We start from the raw sequence: 12760 nt of genomic DNA, 5'->3' as shown, positions 1-12760 counted from the left end.
CCATGATAACGCTTTCAAGATTGAATTTCCCTTCCTGGGGGTAAATTTCTCTCACTTCCTATTGTCCCATCCCCATTCTTAACTATGAGTCATGTCATGGTTAGGGACAATGAAACATTTTTCCATTGTTGGATTTTTCAGGCATTTGAGAATACCCTAAAATCCTGGGAAGACAAACAGAAGTGTGAGCTAGCTCGGCCTCCTTCTTTCTCATTGCATCCAGAGATTATATCTGAAGAAGAATCCATTCACATCAATCAGTTTTGCCGAGCAGCAGGAGCTTTGATTCACAGGTGAGACTGTTTTCTGCCTTTTCTGGGTTCACACGGAGAAGGTGGTGGGATGGCAACCAGAAGGTGTCTCCTGTTGTGTTTTCTCACCCCCCTCTACAGCATACGGGAAATTGCCCAATCATTTCAAGACATGGAACAAGAACTTGCTCATGCAGTCAATGCTAGCTCCAAATCAATGGACAAAGTATATGCTAAATCCAAATCTACAGAGGTATTATATTAGCTTCTCCCTCTTAGTTTCCCCCCAAATGATTGGCTTCTCAGGTTGTCCTGTGTTGGGTTAGATTAATTGCAATTTCCTGTTCTTTATGTGTATGACTTTTCCACAGGGCCTGAATTGCAACCTTGTTGTAGAGATGGTAAATAATGTGAAGGCTCTGCACAATGAGACTGAACTTCTCTTGGCTGGGAAGATGGCCCTGGTAAGGCATTTTGCAGACATTTATTCTCCTTTTCATGCAGTTTAATAGCTAGATATTTATATTTGCCATTATTTTTATTATTGTAATTTCATCATTCAGTGTTTTAAGTTTGTATTTCTGCAATTTATCATCCTTAGTAAACTTACTATTACAGTATGCATTGATTTATCTTCCATGGTATAGGACAGGTAGCACAAGCTAATGCTTATTAAAATGATAAATGCCAGTATATTCTCAAATAATCCATTCTTTTGTCAGAAGAAATAGCAGTGATTTGGAATATTAGTAGAATATCTAGTAGGATATTTGGTAGCTTGTCCTTCTTAGTTTCCTCCCAAATGATTGGTGTGTCAGATTGTCCTTCATAGAATGTATTTATTTTTCTTTATGCCCTACCTTTTTACTGGAGCAAGGCCCAAAGGGGCTAACAATATTTGGCAGCTTATAATGGATCACTGTCCAGTTTTGAACATTACCAATTTGTCCATAAAGCAAAAAAATAAAAATAATCCAAAACAGATAAAACTACTACCATGTTTCCCCGAAAATAAGACAGTGTCTTATATTATTTTTTACTCCCAAAGATGTGCTAGGTCTTATTTTCAGGGGATGTCTTATTTTTCCATGAAGAAGAATTCATATTCATTGTTGAACAAAAAAAAATGAACATTGATTCTATACTGTGCAGTAGTTGTCATCACAAACCAATATAACTAAACCAGACAAACTGTGACTCCTGTCAAGAATTTCTTGTTACTACCATTATTTCCATATACAACTGGTATGTAAGCTGCCCCGAGTCCCTCTGAGGAGATGAAGGCGGGGTATTATTATTATTATTATTATTATTATTATTATTATTATTATTATTATTATTATTATGTACATTTACCAATCCTGCAAGCTATGGTGTTTTGTTTGGCAGGCGCCGGGCATGCTTCCAAACAAAAACATTGCTAGGTCTTACTTTCGGGGGAGGCCTTATATTTAGCAATTCAGCAAAACTTCTACTAGGTCTTATTTTTTGGGGATGTCTTATTTTCAGGGAAACAGGGTAGGTTATACTAGTAGGGGCAAGACAGAGAAAATATCTTAGGAAGCAAATAAGCAAGTGCTATCTTATGGTAAAGGTATTCAGACACTAACTAAGCCAACATCCCGTCTTAAATGTACTCATCAATTAGTCACATGATTGAGGCACATGGTTGAGTTAATGCCTGCTCATCATTCTTGCTGGGTGTTTCAGTAACCCTTCTGCTGTTGTCCATTCTGTCTGGCACAAAAATGAGAAGACCGTTTTATGCCTGGTTCGTTGAGAGAATGTTTGTTGTTTGTCTTTAGCTATCACACATTGTTCTTGTGATATACTTCCAGGAATTCTGCACAATTGAAAGACAAACACAAACATTGCCAGTGGCTGAATCCAGGAAGGAAACAACTGACAGTGCCTGGGGACAATTTTTCTGGCATGCAGTCGCCCAATCCTTTGTAAACACAGGATGTGTTTATAATTTGGCAGCAGTTTTAGAAGTAGATGGGTCAATAAAGGCACCATTGCAGTACAGTTTTGTGGCATGTTAGTTTGTGTTGTAAATAGACCATGTATTTTTCCAAGTTGTTTCCTTTTTTTGACTATCTTTACTGCTTTTATGGTCTTTATATGTTGTTACTTGAAAACAAACCACATACCTAAATTACTTCTGAAAATTTGATAACGATTTAGAGATATTTAGAAAAAAAACAAGATGTTTCAGAGAAATGAATTTTTGAGGAAGGAATTTTTAATATTAATTTTCAAGAGACTACCTGAAGAAGTTTATTTAAAGATCAGAGACATTAGCTGATTACACAGCCCAACAAAAATAGTTTTCTTGGTGCCTTTAGGCCTGTTCCTGGGGTTACTTGGGGCGCTTATTCAGAAAATTGCATTGAATAGACTGCATCAGCTCTAGTTCTTAGATATGGTTGTCATTATTTTCTATGGGCGAGCAAATTAAGACTGGTATACATATATATAGCATATGTTCTGTATCTCATAAACTAGAGCTGATGGGAAAAACATGCTATTTTTGGAATCAGCAGGTCAAATATGCCCAGAAGACGTGAAACAAGTCTGCATTCAACTTTGAGGGTCTTCAGTGTTTCTGAATGTTTTTTATTTCTGATGCAGCAATTGGACCCTCCACAGAAGGAGCAGCTCCTGGCAGCCTTGAATGAAATGGACTTACATATGAGGAAACTAGCAGACATTCCTTGGCTGTGGCAACTCATGGAGCCCAGTGACGAAGAGGTAACTTGTTAGAATAAGAAAGCTGGGCTGCTGAGGCTTTGGATCTCATTCTGCCACTGGGCTCAAACATTCAACGGTTCCTAAACTAATATGAACGCCATTAATGCAGCAAGATTAAATATACAATTAATGAGGTGGCATATTTTTATTAGTCTTCGGTAGTCCTTATGCAGAAACACTTTGTGTGAAAAATAATCTTTATATTGTATGGTATATGTGCAAATACTTGTATTGTGATCTCCATAATTTCTTTTCCTTATAGAACCAAATGCTGGAATATTCTAAACGCAGCCGGAGTGGTAAATTTCGCCTGGTGACAAAGTTTAAAAAGGATAAAAACAACAAGAATAAGGAGACACGGAGCAGCCTGGGATTGCCAGGTACCGCCTCTCTGTGTATTTCCTCTTTGCCCTTCTTCATAAACATATCAGTATGTGCATATGCACATCTATACACAAAAATGCCTCACCTTTTCCTTTCTGAATATCCCACCTTCCCCCCTCACTCTTGCCTGTGTTTACCCCTTGGTTTGTGTTAACAAGTTTCTTACATTTCCATAGCAATATTTCCCTCGCACCTGAATGTATTTGTGGTGTTCTCTGTTGGATATGTGCAACACCACTCACTACGTCTGAAATGCAGAAGCTGAAACCAATCTCCAGCTAGCTGACTTCCACTGGTGTTTTAGGATATAGGCCACAGGACTTCGTTTAAGGAGTTATAAAATTTTACAGAGCAAAAGGACTGCTGAGCCCAAGTCTGCAAAACTCCAGATTTCCCACTGCTAATAATCCCATGATTTGATTAATTATTTCTTCCATTGATTTAGTCCAAGGCTTTAATCAAGTTCCATGTCTAATTATTTGGGAATTCTGCATCATCACTAATACACCCTGAACTATAATTTTTATTGGTTAGTATGATATTGAAAATGACCCCTTGAAATCATAATTTCAAATGGTATCAGGACACTTTCTTTCTACTTGAGTTAATTGATTAATTGTCTTATATGCTTTGTTACACAAATATTCTTTGTCCTGTGGGGCCCGTGGTATCATCCACTTTCTTACTGATTTTGTGGAATATATCATCCCCCATTTCTCTCTTTCTACCTGTTTTCCCTTTCTGATCTGTATTGTAGGATTATGTTATCCTTGCTTCTTATGTGGAGGCTGAATGGCTGTTCTGAATTTTTTTTACCTTGAAAGAAATACAAAAAAATGACAATGAACTAGTTGGATGGGTGCAAATAAAGGTGCTGATCAAGAAAAAGGCAGAACAAACTTGATCACATTATCCATAGTCTTAATATACGGATGTGAAGAGTGCATGCAATCTTTGATTCCCTCCACAGGCTCTATCCAGTGATGAATATATAGTTTACCCATGAATATAGCCTCTTCTTTCCTTGTTATGCAGTTCATCCAAAAGAAACGTGAAAATCTCCAGTTGGCCATAGTTTACTATTTTTGATTAAACCTGGAAACTATGATTGCCCATTTGGAACAATCCAGGATTTTAAAATGTTTCTGAAATTGGTTTATGATCCTGACTTTTAAATCTGATAACTTGTTTCTCAGTTCAAAAAAGACAGGAAATTGAGTTCATTGAAACTACAAAATTTCATACAGAAACAGGGCAAATGGAGAAGAGGAAATTGCTACATGTTTAATAAAAAAGCACACTTATGTCTTGGCTTAGTAAGCCAAGAAAGTTTCCCCATGCAGCAGTGTGTCCCAGGATGACTAGAGTAGATGGAAATGAATGATGGCAATTGCAGTGACTTTACAATAGTCCCATCTGCTTGGATCCTTCAGGCATAGTAAGACTAAGAATATCCGAGAGCTTTGCCCACTCTAAAGGTTAACACTTTTTTTTTAATTTGGATTCTTCCTGATTCAAGATCTGTCCAGGATCAGATGTCAAATAGACAATTGTCTTTGTGGGTTTAAGTTAGGGAGACAGCACTCACTGTGGTGAGACCAGAAATGAGCAACACCTCTGAGAGTGGCCAACCATTAAATTCAATAATCAGCAACTGATGCTTCAGTGGAAAAAGCAAGGAAATGGGGGTGATCCCCACAAAATAAAACTCGTTGGACAGGTTAAATATTCTAGTCGCAGAGTTTGTTTTTACAAAACCATTGAAGCCAGAGAGGTCTTTGGAGTCATCTAAGTGCTTAGGTAGAGATTTGTGTTGCTGTTTTGTTATTACCACTGAGAATCTGTTGAGAAAGTGCATCTGATGAAGCGGACTTATGTCTATTAAAGTTGATGCTACCAACATCTTGCTCTTCGTTTCAAAAGTGCTTCATGATCCCTTTTGCATATTGAGAAAGTGCTTTTTTGCAGCCTTAATGGTAGTTGAAATAAGGTTCTGGCTTCTGCAAATCTGTTATCCATGTCCCCAACATCTTAGCTGTGGGACTGGACAGACTCCAGACCAGGTCTAATGTTAAATCCCCAGGGTGATTTGCAATGGATTAGCAGAAGTTTCTAACTTTTAGAATTTCCTCGTCTTAAATTAGACAAAAAGCTTAAGTAAAAACAGTGATGATTTGTGTGTGAGCTCCAGTTCGGATAACAAAAACATCTGGGCTGAGCATATTATCCAAAGCTATTTTGCATGATAAATTTAATGTTCTCCTTTCAGAGTTGCTAACTTGAACCAGGGAAACACTAGGATTCTAGTTTAATACAGATTTATTTCTGTGGGGCTAAAGTGCATTCATCTCTGCTTTACATGTGGGTAAAATTTTCTCTTTTAGGCATTGGGTTTTATGTGTTGTAAAAGAGAAGGGAAAGATCAAGTTCTTCTCTCACCATACATAAAGGTGCCAACACATGTGTTTGAACAAGCCCCCAAACATATGTTTTAAAGCAACATTTTCCACCAATTGACCAGATTTATCTTATGGCAAATAAAAATTCATTATTTTTCAGATAAAACCAAGCTACATCTAGCCTCCATTTAAGACCATGCCTTCCCTTCTTACTTTGCTCTCTTTTCCCTTATTATAGAATTGTTGAACCTTTTCTCTTTCTTTATTCTGTGGGTGATATTACTGTTTATCTTTCTTCTTTTGTGCAATGTTGGCATTTGGTGGTGTTCCCCTTTTCTTTGCTGCCTTTTCCTCTCTGGGCGGTGGGTACTCAACACACTCCTGCTTTTCCATCTCCGACAGTTCACCTCTGGGGAACGGAGGAGGTTGCTGCCTGGCTTGAGCACCTCAGTCTTTGTGAATATAAAGATATCTTCATCCGGCATGACGTCCGGGGCTCTGAGCTCCTGCATCTCGAACGGAGAGACCTCAAGGTATTTCCATGAGCAACTTAATCAAATGCAACTTGTATGCATTTGCATGACTATTTCTGCTGACTGTGCTTGGAGCTGGTCTGCACGCTCTCCGTTCTAGGTGGCTTTAGAACAGGCATAGGCAAACATCAGATCTCCAGGTATTTTGAACTTCAACTCCCACAATTCCTAAGAGCCTACTGGCTTTATGAAATTGTGGGAGTTGAAGTCCAAAACACCTGGAGGGCTGAAGTTTGCCCATGCCTGCTTTAGACAGAGTGACAGATATATTTAACTCCTGTGGTTTGGCAGAGTTAGGTCAGAGAAAAGGTGGTTGGTTCTGAACGCAAACCTAGCAAAATTTTAAAAGTCTAGTCTCCTGAAGTTGTGGATCAGGCACAGAGTTCACTACTGTCCTCCATAATGTAAGATCTTAATGTTGTTATTTGAATTATGTAAGTGCCCCAATGTTTTTTTTTGTATTTTTTCATAAAGGATTGTTAAAGAAGTTGAATGATAACCATATTTCAAATAATGCAGATTACCAAGAAAATGCATGAGACAACAGCCGGTGCAAGTTGTCAGCCAGTTGAATGCTTGCTGCAAGTAGAGATCAGTAAACCCCTGCGACCAGTGGATCCAGGCAATAGCCGAGCATTTTTATATGAGTATTGCTTCATGTTCTCAATGGCCTGTGTGGCTCCATAAATAATTGACTCCTTTTCAAGCTTTGCAAATCCTTTCTGTTAATGTGACGAACAAATGGCAGTCACACATTTTTTAAAAAAGCCACAGGCATACATTTTGAGCATCAAAACTAGATTGAAAACATATTACGCTAAGCATTCTCTAACATTTATGAGATGCTGTTTCTGCTGTTGAAGCATAAAATATCTAAGCAGATCTCTCTCATGTAGATGTATATTGTTATAAACTTAAGATTGAAAAGTGTTTTTGCAAATGTTCCTACTGTGTGATCCTTAGTTCACTTGTATCTACCTGGAGAATTTATTTATTTATGTGTTCCTTTTGTGTCACACAATTTATCATTTTTTTCTCATGTCTTCTGGAAGTGCCGGTTGCCTCCAAAGATCCTTGCAAATCTTCTTGGCTTCTAACAGAACCTGACTGTCAAAGATTTCTCTCTCATTTGCATTGATACCATATTGCTGCTTCAAGCTTATTCCACAATGCTTTGTTTGTTGTCAGGCTTTGTGGCCCTATTCTTAATTTTTGAGACACTAAATCTATCAGCGAGGGTCCAGTTTAAAGACATAGCCATGTTTGTCTGGAACATCAGTATGCAAAGAGATCTTGTAGTACCTTTGGGACTAATTGAATACATAAACTTGTAACAGATGCTTTTGTAGTATTGGCCTACTTCCTTCATATATCTGAGGAAATATACTAAGTCTACAAAAGCTTATAGTACAATTTTTCAGTTTGTCTCCAAAGTGTTACGAGATCCCTTCGCATGCCAAATCTATCAATTATGTTGATTTTCTCAAGTTCCATTTTGGGAGGAATTCAGCAGGTTAACATTGTCCAGGTGTGTCTGTGGCCTGAGAGTTTTATTTCCTTACCTCTCTTTTTTCAGGACCTAGGAGTGACCAAAGTGGGCCACATGAAGAGAATATTGCATGGGATCAAGGAACTGAGCAAGAATATTCCTGCCAACGAGGCTTAGCATCTGTTTTCAGAGCTTGCGTTTACCATTCCTCCTGATAGCTGCGTTTTGACACATACACAACAGACGCAATCAGAATTGTCTCTGTGGATCAGCCAAACACTGCCGTCTGTGTTAAGAGCTCAAATCCAGCTTTTCATGGTGCTACCTTTCTGATGTGGGATACAATGCTATCCAGTCAAGCAGCACCTTGTGATCAATGCCAGTGTTAACTTTGTCCTAACCAACTGCCTTTAACTCAGGCCCGAAGACACTTGCTAGATGCTAAACACCTTTCTGCCAACCCTAGGAAATGATCCTGTGAACAACAATTTTTGTGTGTGTAGAGTTAGTCATAGAAGATAATATTCTCACTTTCCTTATGACTGAGGATCTTGATAGGTGTTAAGAACTATGAAAGCTCCTGTTCCCCCTTTGTTAAAAATTAACTACTGACAAGCAAACAATGAGTTTATAACCTAACTACTTGGGACAGCAAAGAAAATTACAAAAGAAGTAATTTAAGCATACCTAATACCAGTCCATTATTATCGATGCTTTGGGATAAATTCCAAGTCAGTTCAAATTAGAAGGATCCTCTTTCAATGAGTCCCCTTTCTCTAAAATCAGAGAAACAAATTTAACATTGATCTGTATGTACTGATTCTGTTTTACTTTCTAGGAACACAAGTTATTCTTAACACTAAAACAGTTTCATTATCTTGTAATCCTTGTAGTTGTCAATGGAATGGGATTTCACATTGTTCTGACTCAAAACATCAAGTGCCTAGAAATACTGAAAAACGAGAAGTGAATCTCAGGGGGCAGAATGTGTTGTTGACTCTGCTCCTCAGTGAACAGTCTAAAACACACACATAACTGTTTGGGCACTTTTGGAGACAACAAAGGAGCCTTCTGTGCTTAGTTATTGGGCAGGATGTGACATTTTTCCTTTTCAAGACTGTTTCCTGAGCCTTACAAACCTAGAACATTGCTTCAGGCATACACAATATTCCTCTGTTTTAGGAGAAATCCCAGGCAAATCTTTACCAATGCAATTTCACTGAATTATTCAGAAGTTCTTCTGAGGCATCACTTCCGAATGTTATCTGCTCTTGTTTCTTCCTGTCACTTATTTTGCAGGAGATGATGACATGGTCTTATTTATGGAAAACTAGAATCAAACTTCTAATAGAATTCACAGAAGAGATCTTAAACCTAAGCTCCATGTTTTTCTGGATCTGTCCCATTATCACTGTTTGCCAAGATAATTTTGCCTTACTGGTAATAGAGTATTTGTGCATGTTTGGAGGAATGTAACTTGCAAGGCACAGGTATTTACCAGAAAACTCACTGTCCTGAATGCTTTCATTTTCAAAGCCTGTGCCACATTTTGCAGTATGCCACCCACCATCAAAAACAATGTAAAGATAATTTCTGCCACTCTGTAATTGGTGAAAATCGTACTGCAGCCTCTTCCAATTCCTAGTGAACACCTCAGGGAGCTGAATCACCACGTTAAAAAAAGACACAGCAAAAAACCCCACATTTTTCTTTCTATTTCACTGTGGAAGAACTGTAGTGCTTGTTTTTCTGCTTCTAGAATTTTCATGTAGAATTAAAGATGCTTTCTTTTTTAGCTTTTTTCATCGTGCTGTAAGAAAAGCAGCTTTGTTATATTTCCTTGACTCAGCATAATAGGATGTCTGTTCTGTTCTGCATTCAAGTGATATCAGCTTTTGATAAAACTATTTACAGGGAGTTTGCTTGTTAACAGTTCTCTCAAATGTTTTTGCACTGACGCCAATCCCGACATATTCCAATATAATGCTTTGTAAGAGTCGATGCGTTGGATTTGAGAATCAAGAGGTTTGCCACCTTTTCTTTCAATTTAGGAAATGGGATTTGTGTGTCGAGTGCTTTTACATTTGCATTTATGTTTAATGGGGGAGGTGGAGCAATTATAGGGCTGAGGCCCATTCTGAATGCATTTATTCCTACCAGAAGTAAGATGGTTTCTGTGTGCAAAAACGGGACCTTATAAAAAAAAAAAACCACCAGAGTAGCACAAGCATGTACCTCTGCTGTCTGCCTAGGAACTGTTTACTATATATATATATATTTTGCTGACTAAATAAAATGAAAAAAGCAAAATGAAAAGCTTGTGAGGAATACCATGGCAAGCTAGACATTTCAACATTGAATTTCAACTAGATTATTTTAATTTTATAAAACAGGACACTTGAATCATAAGGTATTCCAGCTGGATATTCGTTGGCCCATTTTATACTATTTATTTAATTTGAGTTGGAAATGAGATGCATTCCATTTTGAAGAAAATGCCATTTTTTATGTTTTGTGGTTATTTTTCTTGGCCTGTCACTGGAATATTACCTGTTAGTGTTTTGTATTGGGTCCATTAAATTTCAGTTTGGTATGTTGAATAGTGTTAAAAGAAGTGCCAGTCCTGACCATCTTTAAGAAGAAGGGGGTATGGGATCAGAGCCAACATTATGCTAGCCAATCTTTGGTCACACACTTGTGCCACTCTTCAAATAATGTTGGTAGCTATTGGGGGAATTTCCCCCTCCTATCTCACTGACAGGAGTCAGTGAAATAGGAGTCAGTGAACTAGCATCTCCAAGTAGAAGATGCTGGTTAGATATAACACATGGTTTTCTAACCAAAGTAGCTTTTCAGGTTGCAGAATATCCATCTTTAATTCACTGCAGCTGCTAGATGCATACATGAATAAGCAGTACGATCCTATATATGTTTATTCCAGAAATACGTTCCACGGAATTGGATGGTTTGTCCTCACGTACTTACGCATAGGACTTCAGCCAGTTATTTAATGTTTATTTCTAGTGGATATATTCACAATTTCAGTCTCTGGACACTTGAAAAGTACAAATTCCACTAGAATGTGCGTCTCTGATAGGAACTGTAAGGAGGCACTCGGTGCCAGTATCTGCTGAGAAGCTCTAACCACCTAGATCATTTTAAAATTATTTTTAGTATTATTTAAAGGTGAATATAGTTTGAATGGTAAATTAAAGACTGTTTACACAAAACTCTATGTATCTTAACAGATGTTTGTGATGTAAAGAAAAGGAAGAAAACTGTTTTTATAAGTCATTTGATGTCAGTTGTTCACTGCGGACTGTTTTTTCAGGGTTGCTGTAACCATTATGGTGATCTGTCAAAAACATAGGGAAGCATTTCAATCTGTACAGTCTTGGGAAGAAGGTTTTGTGCCTTAAAAGTAGAACATGCTATTTATTATTTTAATTTATACCGTGATTGCCATGGACGCCTCTTGTATGTACATATTTTGCAGCTATTTGTTGTAAATATATTGTTCTTGTATATATTAAAAAATCTGTTTCTGAGCTTCCTGTAAATTGTTATATTCATTCAGAAGGAGTAATATTGAATATCCTCGTCTTCAAAATGAGTCTGGTGCCAAATGTTGTCCAAGGAAGTTGACCTTTAAGCAAAGAGATATTCTCTGTGTTCAGTAATAAATAAATAATAATAAATAAAACTTCATTTGTATTCCACCTTATCTCCCCAGAGGTCTCAGGGCGGATACCAGCATACAACGGCAAACATTCAATGCTGCTATAAAAACAAATACTGACATAAAATCCCAGAAAAATCCATATATGAAAAACTTCACATATAAAAATAATGTTAAAACCTCACATCAAACTAAACCTAGCATCAATGAATTAAACCTAACATCAATAAATTGAATCAAACGTAGTCAAACAAAAATTATATGACGTAGAATCTGCACAAACAGCTATTACTTCCATCTGACTCTGCTCTACAATATGTAAATAATTAATTGGATAGTTTTAGTTCCATTTAGGCTAAATATTCAATTTCCTTAAATGTTATATTGCCTTTTCAACCCGCCAAACAGGCATTGGTAGTAGAGATAATAGGATACATAGAAGTCCCTGGCATCTTTCTTCACCTAGAATTAAATAATGATAAGAACAGAACAGCCATATTCTCATTAATACAAGTTACTCTGTTTACACGTTAATGTATGTTATTTTCCTGTCCATTGTATTGGAGACTTAATTAGACAAGCAATCAGAATAAAGCTAAATAAAATAACAGGAATTGTGCAGAGAGGTATAGAACTATCAATGGTTACTAGAAGTAGTTATGACTGTATTGCAACTTTGATTCAATCAAGAAGTCATGGCCCTGAAATTGCAAGACCTAAGCCAGAGCGCTTGATAACTAGGTCTCTTTAAGGTTTTTTGTTGCATAGGGTCACCACAAGTTGGAAGTTGACTTGATAGCAGACAAAAAAGCTCAGCCTCTATCCCAGTGGTTCTCAACCTGTGGGTCCCCAGGTGTTTTGGCATACAATTCCCAGAAATCCCAGCCAGTTTACCAGCTGTTAGGATCTCTGGGAGTTGAAGGCCAAATTATCTGGGGACCCACAGGTTGAGAACCACTGCTCTATGCAAATGTGATGAATTATCAAGAGTCTTGCTGGAGTGGGGAAGCCTGCACCCAAAACAATAGTTGAACAGCAGCAATATTGGAGCCATTAACAGTTGTTTCCATCAATGTAATCATAGAATCTAATAATATTGATAATGCAGTGAAACAATGGGATAATCACAGCATGTGATAAGGAATGAACACAATCTAGTTTATTTTGTGTCAGGAGCGACTTGAGAAACTGCAAGTCGCTTCTTGTGTGAGAGAATTGGCTATCTGCAAGTACATTGCTCAGGAGATGCCCAAATGTTTTACCATTCTTGG

General features: G+C 37.5%; 1 protein-coding gene across 4 annotated transcripts in view; it reads left to right on the top strand.

Annotated features, from left to right (window-relative positions):
- dgkd (diacylglycerol kinase delta) overlaps nucleotides 1–11358 on the top strand; it is a 91115-nt gene extending 79757 nt beyond the window's left edge. For 3 of the 4 annotated variants that reach the window (XM_062976405.1, XM_062976408.1, XM_062976407.1), the window contains 7 exons: nucleotides 142–293; nucleotides 393–504; nucleotides 623–715; nucleotides 2886–3005; nucleotides 3268–3385; nucleotides 6191–6321; nucleotides 7898–11358. In XM_062976405.1, the coding sequence (XP_062832475.1) occupies nucleotides 142–293; nucleotides 393–504; nucleotides 623–715; nucleotides 2886–3005; nucleotides 3268–3385; nucleotides 6191–6321; nucleotides 7898–7987 (816 nt within the window). In that variant the 3' untranslated portion in view covers nucleotides 7988–11358. The remainder of the gene's footprint in view (nucleotides 1–141; nucleotides 294–392; nucleotides 505–622; nucleotides 716–2885; nucleotides 3006–3267; nucleotides 3386–6190; nucleotides 6322–7897) is intronic. The other variant, XM_062976406.1, reaches the window with a different exon arrangement.
- The last annotated feature ends 1402 nt before the right edge of the window (nucleotides 11359–12760 follow it).

The sequence above is a fragment of the Anolis carolinensis genome, chromosome 3, assembly GCF_035594765.1.
Source record: "Anolis carolinensis isolate JA03-04 chromosome 3, rAnoCar3.1.pri, whole genome shotgun sequence".
NCBI lineage: Eukaryota > Metazoa > Chordata > Lepidosauria > Squamata > Dactyloidae > Anolis > Anolis carolinensis.
The sequence above is the reverse complement of the archived record's forward strand: the minus strand, read 5'-3'. Positions and strand labels throughout refer to the sequence as shown.